Below are 18642 nucleotides of genomic sequence, written 5' to 3' on the forward strand. Positions count from 1 at the left end.
GGCAAAACTGCAAAGGTCAGCGAAAGGTTGATGTTAGAGGTGAGCGCCGGGTCCGACGATTCGTACAGACGAACAGGCGCAGCATTGTTGAAGAGTTGACCACCCAATACAACATGGACCAACCCTGAACAATATCTGGCATGACCATGCATCGCACGCCTGCATGTATGGGCTGTACCAGCAAACGACCCCTATGGCATCCTCTCCTAACTAAGGTTCATCGGCGTAAAAGACTCGCCTGGTGCGAGGAGCATGCAAGTGGACGTTAGAAGACTGGAAGAAGGTGTGCTGGTCGGATAAGTCACGTTATTTACTCCACACCGTGGATGGTCGTGTACGGATTTGGCGTCAACAACATGAGGCTCTTCGTCCATCATGCATGGTATCAAAGGTGCAGGCTGGTGGAGGCGGTTGTATGGTGTAGGGCATGTTTCACTGGCAGGAACTTAGACCCCTGGTGCATGGGGAACAACGTATGAGTGGTCTCCTCTATCGTCAACTATTTGCTGACTGTGTACACCCCGCTATATTACACTTTTTCCCGAATAGCGATGGTGTCTTCCAAGATGACAATGCGCCGAACCATCGGGCACTTAATGTGCAGGAATGGTTTGAGGAACACAGTTCTGACTTCCAGCATATCGATTGGCCTCCGAACTTCCCCGATACCAATCCCATAGAGCACTTGTGGGATACTATGGAAAGGCATATCAGGCGTCTGGATACACCAATCACCTCCATATCTGCATTGCTGAATGCATTACACATAGCTTGGTTGGCCATACCTCCCGAACGCTTCCGACATCTTGTTGAATCAATGCCACGTCGGATAGCTGCTGTACTGAGGGAAAAAGGATGAACCTACGAAGCATTAGGTAGGTGATCATAATTCAGTAATCACTCAGTGCATAGCACCCTGGGAATTGATGTCTCATCTTTCTGTCGCTCGAAGCGCTATAGACAGGACACAGTGAAAACACTCTATAAACACGAACAATAAGCGTTACGTGAAGAGAATTCCCTGCCAAGGCTTCCCTGAATTCACCGTTATGTTATTTATTGTTTGTTATTTATTTATATTTTTTATTGATTTTTATTTTGTTGTGTATTTTCAATCTGTTTTGATTTCTGGCAATTCCAATCAAGGTAATCAACTGGAATTTGCATAATGTACGCCCTTCTAGCCGAACCAGGCTGTTCCATTGGTTCCCACTGATGTTCAAATAAAATTATGTTAATAATAATAATAATACTCAAAGCTAAAGGACCAATCCTGTATAATTAACTTGTAGCCGAGTGGTCAAGAGGAGAAATACAATAACATACCCTCTTTGAGTAAACCGGGGGTCAAGCCCCTGACGGATAAATTCGATTGATTTGCCAACCAGCCTGGAAGATTATCTTCCATTTCCTTCAACATAAATGGTTGATAATGGCTGAATTTTACTTTCTTTTTTTTTTTTTTTTTTTACTTTAGGGTGTATGATCATGACTAACACCAAAAAACTTTACAGTATGATCATGACTAACACCAAAAAAAAAACTTGCCATCTTTCACATACAAGAGCAGATTTTAGCTCAGGGACTGCTCTGGAAGAAAACAGACTTACCTTAAACAGAGTTGTTCGAGCACCATAATCCAAAGGCGTCAAGTACTCAAAAATATGCATGTTTTTCTTATTATTTTACATTTCTCATTTATTTTGTATTTTTTTATATATTTTTATTCAATTTGCATTCTTATAATCCATCCCATCCAAGTACACCCGTATCTACAGAAATAGTACGAGCGCTGAACGTAGACTTCGGCTGGGACACCGTTTTATCTCGAGCCGAAACTGGACCCATGCTAGTTTGTCTCCTTATGGCATCTCAGATACGGTATACTCAATCGGAGCGAGTTCCTGAGATCTGATGGCCACTCACTCTGAAAAATATCCTCATTGTGAAGGAAGTAGTTAGTCTGCTGAGCTGTAGGTGGAAGAACTTTACCATTCAGGAAGGTGAAATTGGGATACCTTTGAAAAGGACTGAACGATCTCATCCTTGCAGTTCGGTGAAGCACTTCGTCATCACCAGACTGTTGTGAATGCATCCCTTTCCCTTATGTTAGAGGGATGGTAGCATGGTTCCCGTCATCTCTAGAACACTTCAAAAACAGTTCCAAGATTGAATCTCCTGCTGTTGTTTCTGTAATAGCCTTCAAATTATTAACAGGTCATAAGTATCTGGCCGCCTCAATAACTGTTCCTCCAGTAGCCATCTAAATCTTTCTAATTCAAACGTCCTTGTTGCATTCTACAGAAAGAGAAAACCTAATTAGAAGCGTTATGTACCTTGTCATTTTTAAGCTTTTGGCCATCTGCGTTTTCTTGATGCGAGTCTACAATCTGTGTTCGTTAGAGGTTAATTTTAAGAGCTGATATTTGAACGTAAAATACGTGTTTTCCACGTTGTGGCAACTGATGACCATATAGGCAGCATAAACTTTGGATTGTAGACTGCTGTTTGAATATATTTTCGTGTGTTCTTTAGATACCTGACATGTTGCAGATCGTATTTTGTATTCCATATACGCTTGTTTGTTCTGTGGACGAGAATGAGGATATGATCAGTATCCTTGCCCTCGTCCTCGAGTAGAATGTCATTGTTTAATTGTTTGCAGTCGAGCCCCACAACTCTAATCCATACAGTACACCTCCGAAAATCATCGTCCCTATATACATTTTTATCAGGTTGTGAATGTGTAGCAAGTGCTGCTTGGCAACCCACCGTTTCCTGTTGAATTTAGCAGAGTTCTTCTATATAATGATGTAATCTTAATTTTCTGTCGAAGATCACGCCCAGATCTCTCTGCTTTTCGACCCAGGGGATCAAGACTTAGTCAATCGAAGGCTGAATTATGGTTGGTGTGGGTTGAAGTGAGAATATCACGATGGCAGATTTCTCAGGGTTAAATTTCGTGAGGTACGAAATTTACGTGAGGTTAAATTTCAAATGGCGAAAGTTCTGATAAGGTCTTGTTGATGGTTACTGTAGTGTCTTTTGCTTCATCGGTCGAATTTATTTTTGTTAAGATCTTTAAAGATCGCATATGATATAAAATCTGTTCTATTGTGTGTTAGCGGGTATATGATAGCTGTGAAAAGAATTCCAAACAGGACTCCTCCTTGTGGCACACCTGCTTGTATTTGTCTAGTATACCTTTGCTTTCCTATGGACATTTGTATGGTTCTATTCTGAAGAAGAGATGTCAGAAATTTCAATACTTGGCCTGTTATGTGATAGTAATTTCGAAGAAGTTTAAGCAAGGCTGGGATGTGGACACTATCGAACACAGCTTGTAGATCAAGATATGTGATTGCCATTTCTTCTTTCTCCTCAGACGATCCAAGGATGGAATTGGTAGTCATAATCTGGTTACTAACTGTTGATCTGTTTTGCAAAGCATAATGAATTTGCTGAGGCCTGTCAGGGAGAATGTGCATGGTAAGAGTTTTCAGTACTGTTTTTTCAAGCAACTTCAATAAACAGGAGGAACGAGAGATGTGCTTGGTTTCAGTTGGCTGGGAAACTTTTGGGAGTGGCCTAACAGAATACAAATTCCGTATTGGAGGGAAAAATTCTCCTTTTAATATGGTATTAAAAATTACTAGAAGGTGATCATTTAGATATGGACTCAAACATTTAATGATAAATTGTTGTACTTTGTCGATTCCCACTGTACCAGTTGCAGGTAACTGATGAATCTGGGAGTCATCAAAGTTCACTTAGATGACTCCCAGATTCTCGTTTACACACGAAGAACCCTGGTGTGAAGTTAGACATCGCCAGTTTGTGCAGTTTTCATAAGCAGAACGCTACAGCAAACATTTCGTATGCAGCACCTGCAGAACATACAGAAGAATACTTAGATATGTTACAGTGACCACCGGATGTGAATCCCATCAACGATCAATGCGATCATTCTCGATGAGGAATGAAATAACATCGCTGGCGACGTCTGTGTACACCTGATCAGATCCTTGTCACGTAGGATTGCCTCTGTCATTGAAGTTAAGGGAGACCTGGGTTCCATTAGGTACGTTCTGTAATATTTCACTAGGGTAGTGTATATTGTAATAATGCAAATTAAACTGGCAATGATATTACCGCGATGGTACTTACAACGGTACTTGTCGCGATCTCCATGAGGATATCTAGGAGGATCACGAAGCACCATAATTAGTTAAACAGAAAATGTTTTAATTAGAAACGTAAAACAGTGTCTGCAACAAAGGTAGTTATGACCAAAATGTTGGTCTCGAACTTTCTGATAATGGCCAAATTATTCATTTCGATGATAATTTCAAATGGCGAAAGTGTCACATTTAAATCACGGTAGTTCTCGTTCTTTATAATTTATTCCGAGGTCATATAGTAAGACAAAATAAGTAGTTCCCAAAATAACTTTCTTCCTGGAATACATACCTATAGCGTTACACGTGCTTACCGATATCTGTAAAGGAAAATTTTGACAAGGCACTCACCTAAAAGTCGAGGCGGGGGGGCAGTTAAGTGGCAAATAAAAAGCTCTTTGCCGAAGTTTCAACTCCTGAGATTGCTGTCAGGATTTGTTAGCAGCGCGGCAGGCAGCTGCAGGGAATTTTAATGAGGGATGACTGTAGGGGAGAAAGGAAAAAAAGATTAAGTAATGTGACATTTTAATCACCAAAAGAGATTAGCGAATGAAATGAGGCGGACTTCCTGACTGAGACGAGATTCTGATATCGTATAAACTTCGGGACCCCTTTTTTATTCATCGAACCATTTTAGTTGCATATGGCGTTCTGTTAGTGGTGTATTTTGCTGGTAGAACTTTTCCATTCTTCAAAGGATTACGCTATTTTTGCAGCAAAATCGTGTCAGCACAACTTCATTTGTCAAACGTCTCTACAATGTTAGATGCAAAGAAGAATTCCTTCTTTACACCATTTAACCATTATAATAGTAGATTCCTTTATTCCCTATCTCTGTGTACTCTTCCTACGAGTACCATTTTTTTTTCTTTTTTTTTAAGCAATGTGGTGTGCCGCTTGTAATCGAGCACCGTGTCACTATGTAGACATCCAATATTTGGGAAAAAAGGATAACGACAAAGGCAATTCATGAGTATATAGTTATGTCACTGAGGAAAGATGCCCCTTCCTTTTCCTTGATTAAGAAGTGGGCAGCAGAATTTAGACAAGGGAGGGAGAGCCTGGAAGATGACCCACGCTGTGGAAGACCGGCAACATCCATCACTCCAGAAGTTGTTGACAGTGTGCATGATCTAGTGCAGAGTGATTGACGAGTGGCAGTTCGGTACATTGCCAGCCTCTTGGACATCTTATCTGAATGTGCGTATCGCATAATAACAGGTTCTTGCTGTGAAAAAGGTGTCAGCATGATGGGTCCCAAAATTTTTGAAAGCAGATCAAAAACGCACAGGAATTGTCAAGTAAAGGAATTTGCATCATTTTCACGTAGATCCAGTAAATTTCTTTGAAATGTTTGTGACCATGGATGAGACGTGGGTCTATCACTTTAAGCCAGAGTGAAAGGAGCAGTCCAGTAGGAACACAGCTTTTCTTCCCCTCGAAAGAAATTTTCAATTTTCTGCTGACAAGGTGATGACATCGGATTTTGGGGATGCTGATGGGGTTTGCTAGTTAATTATCTTCAGAAAAGCCAGACAATCGCAGAGGCATTTACGTGAAAACATCAAAGACAAACGCCGAAGAAAACTGAGCAAAGGAGCCTTGTTCCGCCAGAACAACGTACCTACTTTATTTACCATCACCCAATTCACCAGATTTAGCGTAATCGGACTGTCACCTATTTGAAAAAAATACCTGGCTCGCATCCATTTTCCCACCGACAGTGATGTCACTGCTGGAGGCCCAAGAGAAAACTTTCTTCGCAGATGGAATCAACGCATTGCAGCATCGGTGACAAAAGTGCATTGACTCCAAAGGGGCGTCAATGCACAATGTTGAAAAAGTAAAGTTACCAGACTCCTCAAAAAAATCCTTCATACTCAATGCTACAAACTTTGCAAACGCCCCTCATATTTATTCACTTTATGCAAGTCAATAAAATATCACACAACCGCCTACCAATACCCCCCTACTTCATCTTCCCCTTTATACCAGGTGACTTATCCCAATACAGAGAATGTAACTATGCAACGCACAAACGCAAGCTCATAGTTCGATTTGCATGCTGTGCAGAAAAACTTGGAATAACTCATGGGGAAATCTCTTTTTCCCTCCGCTTAAGATCGGATAACTTGAGTCCCGATTGAAGAAGTATGTGATATAGGCCATTCTCATTCATTCACCACTTACACAACACAACACAACATAACACAGTAAGAAGTCTAAAGAATTCCTCTGGCTGCAGATGGTAATCTAATTCAGACCTCTCCAAATGAACGGCAAGTGGCGATGTATCATACTGACAAAGATGCCACGGAGGACAAATACAGTGTATTTCCCATTATTCAGGAAATGGAATGCCTGTTTCTAGTGTACCGGTATTAATATTTACTTATTTTACGTGTAGGAGATACTCTCTAGATAGAGGTCAAAGAGTTTAAGTTGTTGAACAACCCCTTCAGCTTGTTATCGATTTGTTCGGCTCCATCCGCAGTAGTTAGCAATGGCAAATTGTTGTTAGGAAAGATTATTAAAGGGAATCAAAAGGACCAAAAGAGGAGTCTAGAGACTAGCCTCTTGAGGTACTCCAGTAAGAGTAGGCCGCCGCTTGACAGACAAATTATTTACTTGAAGATGTAGTGATTGTAGCAAAGAAAGTATGTTTCCTTTAATTTGGAAAGCAGCCTTTTCCAGTAGGCAGTGTAGGGCATCAAATTGAGCGACAAAAAAGGAAAAGCTCTGTTGGACTCCATATCCGAAAGAAGGGAAAAATCCAATACTGATCCATCGATTATTACTTGATAATGTTTGTCGGAAATGTGGGTGAAACTACAAGTAGGAAGAGATACGGCTCATAAGGTATGCCAGTGCATTGGAACCGGGCGGCAAAATAAGGGTGAAAAATAAATAAAAATATAAAGAAGCATTCCCCGTATTCGCTTGTCAATTTTCAAAGGTATTTTCCGAGTACGATCTTTGGACCACTTTCCCACTCAGGCTGTACTGAGTATATAGATTCCCTGACAATAAAAAAAATACTGTATTGGTATTAATGCCTCCTCGTCCCCCCCACCTCCCATGCTTACGCCCATGACCATTAAGTGTAGTGTGTGTTCACGGGCCGATTTGCAATTTATGGGCTGTAAAATCCTCAATAACTGACAGTAAGAAACTCTACTTAGTTCGCCTGAGATCGTTTAACTACACCCTTGAATGAAGCAGGACTTCAGAAATTCCTACAGTCGTCGTCCGGAATCGAACCCACACTTCTCCAAACGAGTTTAAAAAATTCAAGTGTGCCTCGAACGGAATTATATCCTAGCTAAAATTTTAATAATACAATCCCGGAATCAGTTCAAGTCCAATTTAATAAAAAACTTAACTGAGAACGATGATCAAAGATTATTTTGTAATTTCATAAGAACATTTAAACGTAAGCAGCCTTTTTCGTACCTAAACTTATTTATGATAATCAAATTGCTCATTCTCCGGATTAGATCTCTGAGTTGTTCGCAGACTACGAAAACCCCAACTCATACCCATTACGTAATATTATTTTCGATAATACCTCTGTATACTCTTCAGAGTTCACCTAATTTCACTTTAAATAAACGCGATAACTCAAACGTATTCTCGAATTTAAAATATGACCATTCTAGGGATCAAGACCAAATCCCTTTCATCTTCTGGAAGAGGTGTTCCTCCTTCCTTAGCTCATCTTTGGATTACATTTTCAATAAATAATTAAAGGAAGCTAAATATCCTAGTCATTTTAAGCGAGCATTTGTTAACCCCATCTATAAAAAGAGTTCTAAGTTCGATGTTTCAAACTACAGGCCTATTACACTCTTAAACAGTATAGCTAAAATATTTGACTCTATCACTGAAAACAAATTATCGCTGTATATTAACCCCATTCTATCACCAGATCTTCACGCTTAGAAGGTTCAGTGGTGACCGACTTGGTTTCTTTCTGACAACTGGGTTGATGTCGTTTATATCGATCTTTCACGGGCTTTCGATTCTGTTGATCATACGGTACTAAGGCACAAATTACACCGATATGGAAGTACATCTCCATTATTAGACTTGTTAACTGATCATGTCTCTGGAAGAATCTAAATTCGGTTTCCTACCGAATAAAGATTCTTTTGACCATTACTCAAAAGAATTTACATCCATTACAGGTATTCCTCAGGATTCTTCGCTGGGACCCTTGTTATTTAATATATGCGTCAACAACCTCACCAAACTTACTTATTGCATTCCAACGATATAAAGATATTTACTTCCTGTTATAACCAGGATCAATGTCACTTGCTTTAAAATTCTTTACAGCTTTTAGTAATTGGGCGGACAAAAACAATTTTAAAATAAATGCTGCTGAATGTCATATTCTGACTTTTGCCGACCCTAAAAAAAGCCATCAGTTACTTTAATTACCACAAAGCATATCCCATGAAATCGAGTTACCCAAATCAAACATTTGGGTGTAATTCACCTGCAATTGCTCTTTTCAACAACATGTAAATGATATCACGCTTCAAGCATACAGAACGATGGGATTCATCAAGCGGTTCGCATCTTCTCACATTATCCTTCGTCCACTACAATTCGCTTGTCCCGTTTAGAATTTAACAACACGAGTAATCGATAAAATAGAGTCCAAACAAGAATAATAAAACACATGTTGAGACAGGAATGGTTTCATTTAAAACCATTAGCCCTGAGAGGAAACATACATACAAGATCTAAAACTAATATTTAAAATAATTAACAGCAAATGTTTAAACATCTTAATCTTAAAATTCGGAACAGATAATGGGAGATTATCTCCAATAAGTTTCCTCTTGAATTTAATCGATCAACTTTGCCTTGGATCCCTTCACTGGATTTTCGATGGTTTTGATCACAACTTAAACGGCTTAAGCTGAGTCAAGTCATTGCTCAACCGAACACAATTTAACTACATGCTCTAATATACGTATAATCATTAACCAATTTTTTTTAATCACTAATTCATCTGAGGACCTTCAATGCCTGCAGTTCAATTTTTAATTCTTACCATTTATGTATTTTTGTAGTATGCTTAGCGTGTTCTTTAATTTTTTTCTCCTTTATTTTCACATTTCCTTTTATATTACAATGTCTTTCATATACTGTAAATAATTAATTAAACATTAAGAATGTTTAATTTTTATAATTCATACTTCTTTTTCTTTTTAACTGCATAGATTGAATACCAATTATTGTTCTATTTTTATATTTTACAGTAAATAAATGGTTTGAACTTTAATTTTAAATTTGACCTTGATAAATATATTATTCTTTCTACTTGTTATTTTTATTATAATACGAAATGTATGTCCTTTTAATCTTAAAACTATAACGATGCCACACGGTGCATCACGTGCAATGTGTTTAAACAAAATAAAATTAATTTATGTTAGATTACTAAAGAATATATACACAAGATAAAGTACAAAATACCAATCCTTTGCAACGATAAGTATTTTATAGGTAATAAATATATTTTAAATATATTCTTTAACAATCTAAGACCTTTAATCTAATATATGATACTGTGTGTGCGTATATAACTTGTACAAATTGCACATAAATAATCAAAATAATCAATAACAAAAACATTTGCAGACGCAATGCGGCTGCTGCAGTCATTGGGCCATTAAATCCCTAATAACAACAAGAAAACATTTTCGGAACCCCTAAAATCCCTTTGGATGATCTCCTGTACTTGGTGGACCACAGTTTGAAAACTTCTGCTCTAAATGCCAACTCTTTAGTCCATTTAATCTTACAAAGTGTTCACCATCTGTATTTGTGGCTAGTTAAGCTGGAACCTGAGAGTTTTCCTAATACTGCTCTCACACTTTACTACTTTGGAATCGGCTGGTTCCATTTAGTTAAAAATAAATGGGGAAATGTGGTTGCATATTAACAAATCAAAATATATTTTATCATTCTGTGGAAGAAAAGGACGGAGTTAGAGAATATTCCATTTTTCTTGTTTTGTAAGAATTCAAACTTCGAATTGCCATTCTCGGATTATCGCGAGAATCAGGGATTAGTATAACTGCAATATATGAAGAAAAAACATCCTTCTCTTTTATATCAGGTTGCCTTAGGTTTGTTTAATTTGTACTGTTCCCCTTCCCTTTTTGTTCTGTTTTTCTCCCTCGTGTTTATGGTTTCCTTTTATGCCAGTCATCCTTTAAGAAATACATCCATGTATTTCTCTACCTTATTCATTTCTGTCTCTTTCTACATCACTTCTATCAGTGGCATTATTTATCTCTCTGTGTTTTTCTATTCGGGACAAGGAAGCGATAAAGAAAGGGAGAAGGGGGTGGTTGCGTTTCTCTTAGTTTACATCAACGTCTTTGTTTCTCTCTTAATGTCCCCTAACCAGGGAACAATGCTCAGATAATAGATTTTAATGGTCCCCAATAAGGTTATCGAAAAAATACTAAGCTATATTTTATCCGGGAAGCCACAATGGGAAGGAGGGGGGAAGCGCGATAGGTGTGGGGAACTGTCTGAAAGAAATGTCCATCGTAGCTGTGGCGGCACGAGAAGATTGATGTGGTTAGGTCTTAAATCTCGCTGACCTCAGGTCTGTGGACATAGTTGGTCGATAGTCACTGCTTCGATTTTTATCCGGCAGTGGGTCGAAGTCATGCACGTGCATGAGGCTTCCGACACGACAAGTAACAACGCTTGACGCACTTCTTATTCTGATTTTTTTTTTTTTTTTTTTTTTCATTTCGTCTGAAAAAGCAAAACCCATAGCACCAATCTTACCACCAGGAAAAAAAGAAAAGAAAAGAAAAAAAAAACAGTGGATGAAAATATGAATTTATTATGGGGAATTTTCTGATCAAATATATCTGACATCACCGGATTATTAATTAACAAGCACGCTCAGATTCCATGCTATGCTAAATGCGTCTGAGATATGTCTAGCGTAGCATGGAGTCTGAGCAAAGCAGGGTGTTTTTGAAAGGTCTTGTTAAACTTTGGGAACGTGTTCTACTGATCATAGGATAAAAAAAGAAAATAAAAAAAGCTCCTATGGACATTGCAGTGGAAATGGTTCGATTCCACTTTATAGCCTGCTTTTATTTTTATTTTTTTTTTCACAGAGTGAAAGTAAGTAAGCTTATCAAATAAATAAGATGATTGGTAAATGTGAATCATTTGCATATCGAATGTCAGATATGCAAGTAACTGCCGTTGTTTAACTTTTTCACAAACGACGGTGTCCAGCCAAGGATATTTTGCAACGATTCGTCGCATTTTAAAGAGACAAGATCCTTTTCTCTTGTTACCGTTGATTGAGGAAGAACCAGAACTGTCCGAAGAAGTGATTAAGAGGAACAGATGGAGGACACAATTTAGGAGGATTGTGGAAATAACACGAGAAATGTAGCATCAGTATTAAGTTTTGCACATTCAACAATATGGAAAATTCTTTACGAGCAGAACCAACCTCAGAGAGTGTAGATCCTCTTAAAAAGATTATTTGATTTTTCAATAGGTTCTGTAAGAGTGTATTGAATCTTCTTTTCTCCATTGTCTGCTTCTCACAGTTGAATCACGATTTACAAGAAATGCCATTATTGATTTCACAACACCAATGGGTCCAGAAATTCCTCATATCATTGCCCAATCTCGGAATAAGCAGTAGTTTTAATGAAACGTTTGTGCTTTTGGTGATTACTCGATGGGTCCATTTTCCTCCATCTTCGATTGATTGTTAACAGTTGGCCAAAATTACGGGCACATTTTTGGGAAGAGTATCTGCTGCATTGCTGGAAGAATTTCCATTGGAAAGATGCAAGTGGTTGATGCATGATGAGGCTCTAGCGCAGTTTAGCTTCAATTATGAAGAATTTTTCGATAAGTGTCCTGGCCATTGCATTGCATTGGTAGAGGTCGACCAACTGCATGACTTGCACACTACCGATTTAAATCCACTGGATCTCTTCTTATAGAGATGCTTCAAGGCCCTTACTTATGCTGACCTAGTTATTCATGCACAAGTTCTCCGAAACGGATCGTGGATGGTTTTTTAAATTCGAAAAATCTTCCGAATTTGCCAACGTATTTGATAAATGCAAGCGGAATTTCCATCCGGCACTAAAAATCAATATCCGATCGTGTACAGACATTTTAATTAGTTAGGAAAACAAATGCATAACAACGAAAATTTCACATCAGTAGAGGATAAGTGCATTTTTGCTTTTTTTTTTTTTTTTTTGTTCTATAAATTCAAATCCCAATAGTATAATTTCAATATTTGGATATTAGATCGTATTAAAAAAAATCTGGTCCAGAACCATGGAGTTATGGTTTTTGTTGTCAAAATGTTTTGACATTTTTGAAAATTCTACGAGTATGGCAAAAATGATATTCACTAATATGATATGCACAATGGCAGTTATGCTTTCGATAGAAGATTAGTTAAAGATTGATATGAACACATCGATATTGAAGTGTGAGAATTTTCTCAAAGTATATTTGCATTAGCTAACAATTTTTTTTGATGAAATTCGAGTATACCGTTAAAAATACATCGACTTTATACACATAAAGCGGGTGAATGTCACAAAAATAACATTACGAATTGCTTATAAGCTTGAAGGCTTTTCCATAAAAGCTTTTAGTATTCTGGCAGATGAATGTAGAAAATTATAACCATTTCGCGATTAATCTGTAGAACTTTAAGGACTAGGAATATGGGTTTTCTGCCCTTTAGAACTGACTGATTTCTCTTATTATATTCCAGAGTCCAAGATGCTACCGAGGAAGACGTGATTTACGAGAGGCAGCGTGTCTAATTTGAAAACTGAAGCGCCATCTATTATTTAAAGCATCCTTTGCTGTCGGTTTTAAAACCAACCAAAGCGCCATGAAATGAAAGCTCTTTAAAAGGCAGAAATTTTTAAAGGTTTCGTGATTTCTTTTTATATTTTTTTTAGGATGTGAATGAAACAACTCAAGCACGGACAGTTAATCGCAACAATGAGTTCTCAAGAGATCAACTAAGGTTCCATAATCATCGCCAGGGATCGAAATCACCACTTTCTCTTATCCTAGGATTCGCTGCGCGCCTTGTATCTTCTCAGACTATTTTGCACATGCGCGAGACCAGACAAAGTTCAGCTTCCGGCTCGTGACCTCTGTCACTCCCTACACGACACAGTGGTGCGGTAAAAGGCGGATGATCGCTGATAGTCACTCCCCCTTGCCTTACCATCATTCCGATAGTTTATTATTAAGTTTCCCTGACAAACCTCCTCCAATTACAGACGCTCGCAGACGCCGGGATACCTCCGCTAACCAATGAGCTGTAAGGGAGATCTTGGACTGTCATTCAGCGACGCGGTGGCGTTGTCTGGCGTTTGTTTTCATCGGAGATGTCTGACATAGCACGTGGGGGGGTTGTTCGCTTGCTTATTTCACGCCTTCTGTGAATTCGCAGTCACGTGCTCTTGGAATGGCACACAACACTGTCTTATGGTGATAGCAAAAGAAAGCGTTTGAAATTGGAAAAAACACCGAAGTTCAGAGAGTTTCGCAAGATCGCGCGATCTCGAAACATTTTATATTATTGACTATGTTCCCCACATTGTACGATGTTGTTAGGAATGCGAAACCAACGGCATTTCTTCCCCCTTTCTTACCCCCACTTCGCTTTACCCCAATGGGAGCAGGAGAGATGAGAAAACCGCCCGTCATGGCATCATCTTCGTGCTCTGTGCCCTCAGGACCGACGTTCCTTCCTACTGCTGATCCACCACCCCCTTTACATCATTTAGTGTCTCCAGGTTCCAATGGAAGTCAGCAACAGCTGAACATGTATGGAGGACCCAATATATGCTGGTCAAGAGTGGTACAGAATCAGTTGCATCTTGCCCAGCAAGCATCGCTCTCAGGTATGCAGTTTTAGTTTTTTTTCGTTTTCTTTTGTAAATGGCGTCATAAGGGCGTTTATCGAATAACTGGGCTTCAAACAGCCTATAATTTTTATATGAAAACTTTCCATATAATTAATACTCAAATCAGATTAAGTTAAGATCGCAAAAGAATCCCTAACGTTGCTTAAATTCTTTTCTCCTTCCCCAAGCGTTCACTCAACTGAAAAAAAAGAGATTGGTGGGAGAGGAGGGGTTGACGGAACAAGTATTGTTTATTTTGTTATGTCCTTTATCGTTATCACCTCATGTTGACGAAATAATTCATACAATTCCAGAAATTCTTATTTTATTTGGAAAAAAAAAAAAAAAAAAAAAAAAACATGCAAAGCAGGATTAATGCATTCTTTTTTGACGACAACAATTCCAGTCTGTCTTCCTCAGAAACTGTTGCCAGCCAACTTAAGTTGCTGTAAACACCTATCCGGAATAGCAAAATAGAACGAGTTAGGTTTAGTTTCGCAAAATTCCACCAAACGTTTAATATTAAAGGTAAAAATTCTTTTCACGTACTTTGCTGTAATATTAAAAAGAATCCGACCATAAACTTCAGTGCTCAAACGATTTTCAACTACTTATCATCCTGTAGCGATTTCTGATTTTCATTTTATCATTATTATATTTTATTTTTCCTAAACTATTAAAATAAGAACAGATATAGGACACAGACTCATTTAGTATTTTTTTTTTTTTTTCTTTCGTGCTTTATTCAATACCATGCATTGTCAGTAAATCTGTATGAGGTCAAATAATATTTAATCTTATTCAAGCCGCTCAAGCATGAGAAAGAGAAAAATCATTTTTGATTTTCCCCTTTGGAAAAATTAAGTTCCAATCTTTTCTTCTAACCCACTTTTCTAACTGAAATAATTCTTAGTCTCTCCCCCTTTCCCCCTATGTAAAGTGAGTAAACCTAAAGAGATTTAAACTTTTTCTATGGTTTTTGATGCTTCATCGTATTCCGTATTTATTATCATTTCTTAAAATAAAATATAAATTCTGTTTTCAAAATAAATCACAAAAAGTTAAACATTCGGAATTATGAAGAGGCTCTATTATCTGGTCTCACTATTGCTACTCTCCACCCCCCCCCTATCTTCTTGAAAATAAGGCTCTAATAAATCCCAACAATTTTTGTTCTGCGTTTTGTTGGATGAACTAAAGCACAATCAAAGAATTTATGTTTTAATAAAAATATGTATTTTGTATATTTCTATTTATATTTTGAATTTATATTTTGTTAGGGGAAGGGGAAAGCAGATGAACTTGATCACTTGAGCATCACAAAGAGCCAAAAGTTTTGCCTAATGGATATAATAAAAGAAGCATAAAATAAAGAATATATACAAATAGATAATAGCAATTAATTCTTGAAGTCGAGAATGATTTCTAACTACAATTTCTTTTCGATCAGTTCATTTACAAAACTGACGTTATAACAAAATAGATAAACAAAATGTACATGTAGTATATAAATCGTCGCTTTAATATTCTTAATAATTTTTGTTGTTAATTAAATAATTGATGACGCGTTAATGTTGATCGGAATTCAAACATTGTAACAGTCGCTACTCTCGCGACATCTACTGGTGAAATTCCGGTGTGTAGTTCATTAACTGCGAATAAACTTGTTTTTTGTCTCCATAGTTCGGAAGTCAGTTTTAATATTTTATTTTAAAGCAATTTTGGAATATTACAAATACTTCGGAATATTATCATTTAGTATGTGCAAAACGAATAGAATAAAAACGGAAAATATCCATTTTCATTAGTAGTTGTGGCGTTGAAAACAGTACATGTGATCTTAAAAACAAATAAAACATATGTACGTTATTTATTTATTCTCAATTTACGTCCAAAACGAAGTGGGGGGGGGATGGACAGTGTTTAGGCCGTCAAAATTAAGTAAGTATTGTAGAATTTAGCATAAAAAAATTGAATGAAGGATAAATGACGCTAGGGCAATAGCTGTAAACAAATAAAATATATATTTATTTATTTATTAGAAACGAATCTTTCTAAGAAAACGGATTTGTTTCAAATGTCTGCATATCCTAGATGGCTTTATGGGCTCTTCAACAGAAAGAACTCCATTGAGCTTTACAGCAAGGTTCACTGCTTTTATCATTGCATTGTTTCAGCGTTTTGAAATTCTACCACCCTGATTCTTTTCACCAAATAAAAATCTTTTTATTTTTAAGCGCCAAACAAAACATAGGAAAAACTAACTAAATATTCAGCTCGTCTTTAACGAGCGATTACTGAAAACTGATTAAATTAAAAGCGATAATTCATTAATTTTCACCGAAGAAAGTACCACTAGGAGGCAGTACTATAGAAACCTTCATAATTAGCCAAAAGAAGCGAAGAAGCTGTAATAAATGAAATACCTAATGCAGTGTAGTATTTCATTTATTACAGTTGCAATGCATTTAATATAATCAGGGGGAAAAATACACCGATTCTCATAGTATAATATATGTTTATTTGTACCATCCTACTTGTCTAATTTTATGATTGCCTCGTAATTACAGTATTTAAAATGCCAGTAAGCAAATAATCAGGAGTTATTAATTAATGAAAAATAATGCACATTGCCCATAACGATACGTTTATATGATAGTTGACTCATTAAGACAAAAAAGGCCTTAATTTGACATTTCTTTAATCATTCTAAATTCATATCTCGACAAATTCAAACTAAATTCAAACTCAGAGACAAATAAGAAGTTTCAAAGATCTTGTTATGGCGTTCTTCAAACCAGATTCCTCACTCAATTAAAAAATAAGCGAAGAACGTAGTTTACAGTCGGCTCGTTGTCTACCCTTTTGGAACGTTTACCATCCTTACTATTTCATCCCCCTCGTCCATTACGTCTCATATACAGGCATCTGGATATATCTCTTGAAGTGCTGTTGATTTTCTTCTTTTTCCTTGTGTTTAATGACTTGCTCATTTTTGAATTATTCCTTGACGTGATGTTTATATTGGTCAGAGAAGATATCTCCATTTAACAAATCCCTGCTGCGATTGCCTTATAGCTGGCAAGATGATCCTGCATTACTTCTTTGATCATTGACTCCATTATTTTCCCTGAACACAAAGTCAAACTTCTCCCTTTGTGAATAGGAGATACATTCACAGATCTACGATCTATAGGGCCTCCGATGAATCCAGAGATGCTCTCGTAATTATGGCAAAATGTTTGCTTATTTCTTTTGCTGCTTCCTTTAATATAATTTGATAAATTCAATCAGCTCCTTAGTTACTTTTAGCTTAAACAACTTCTGCCACTTTCCTCTCAGTAATCACAAAATCATTTAACTCCCAGTTATGACTTCGTATTATTCTGTTATCTCCATCCCTAAAACTTTCTTCACGCGTGACTGTAGACACAAAATATTTATTTAGTTTTTCAGTGTAGGATCATCAATAGTTGTGCATTTCATACCCAGTGGACGAATGTGGCGGTTTATCCTTTTCCTTCTGGAGTTTGCAAAAGCTAATAATTCTTTGCTATTTTCTTCACATTCTTAGCCAAATACTTCTGTACCTTAGCTTGCTAATTCTCATTAGTGACTTAATTGGGACTAGATTGATCTTGCTGTAGGTTTCTGTATTCCCTGATAATTGATGATCATCATTTAGGTCTAAACTAAACTTTTGAACAGTATCTCTTAGTTTTCAGAAAACGATTAGTTCCAAGAACACTTCCATTTAGCATTTGCAATTGTTTACATTATCAGTTGGACCCACTGAAAAGAATTTAAACTATCTAACGCCATTGTAGTCACCTTTAAGATAAATTCTAGCGATTATATCTTCAAGTAAATCTCAGTGCGCTGTGATCACTGCCACCTAGTGGTTCCTCTGTTTGGAAATGCACGAAGATTACTGGTGAAAATCAGGTCAAGAGTATTGCTTTCTCTTTTACCGCTCTAACATGCTGATGTAGGAAACAGTCATCCAATGAATTCACAAAAGTCCTGCTACTAGTTGAGTAGTCAACTCAAGTTCCAGTCAATATCTAGAAAGTCAAGAACCCTACCCCCTTTCCATTATAAGACATTCTGGTTTACTGGCTCACTCTATTTGTTTGTATAGTTAAATCATTGTACTCATCACCTTCATTTGTCCGATAATTCTATTCTTATTTTTGTTTTCTCAATTCTGTTACATCAAACTGATTAATCCTGGCCCCGTGATATTTCAAATCGAATTTTTTTAATGACTCAATTATAGTCATCTGATAATTTTAATTACTCGAAAATCAATTATTAATGTTCCCCCTCCCCCAGAAATAACAAACAGATGAGATAGTGAGGTGACAGTAAGTCTTTTTGGAATTACTGACTTTTTAATGCTGTTAATACAAACAAGATGAGGATAAAAAGAAATATACCAAACACGAAGAGTCAATACTAGATCATTAAGAAAGTTATTCAATAATGTTTAAAATACATTT

The 18642-nt window shown here is 37.1% G+C and overlaps 1 protein-coding gene across 1 annotated transcript in view; it reads left to right on the forward strand.

Moving 5' to 3' along the window:
- The first annotated feature begins 13646 nt into the window (after positions 1-13646).
- Positions 13647-18642, forward strand: part of LOC150085788 (hematopoietically-expressed homeobox protein HHEX-like) — a 42545-nt gene continuing 37549 nt past the window's right edge. The window contains exon 1 of the mRNA XM_090373487.1: positions 13647-14137. Coding sequence (XP_090229613.1) covers positions 13819-14137 — 319 coding nt within the window. The 5' untranslated portion in view covers positions 13647-13818. The remainder of the gene's footprint in view (positions 14138-18642) is intronic.

Source organism: Mastigoproctus giganteus, chromosome 5 (assembly GCF_048544385.1).
Source record: "Mastigoproctus giganteus isolate SK-2022 chromosome 5, ASM4854438v1, whole genome shotgun sequence".
NCBI classification, from domain to species: domain Eukaryota; kingdom Metazoa; phylum Arthropoda; class Arachnida; order Uropygi; family Thelyphonidae; genus Mastigoproctus; species Mastigoproctus giganteus.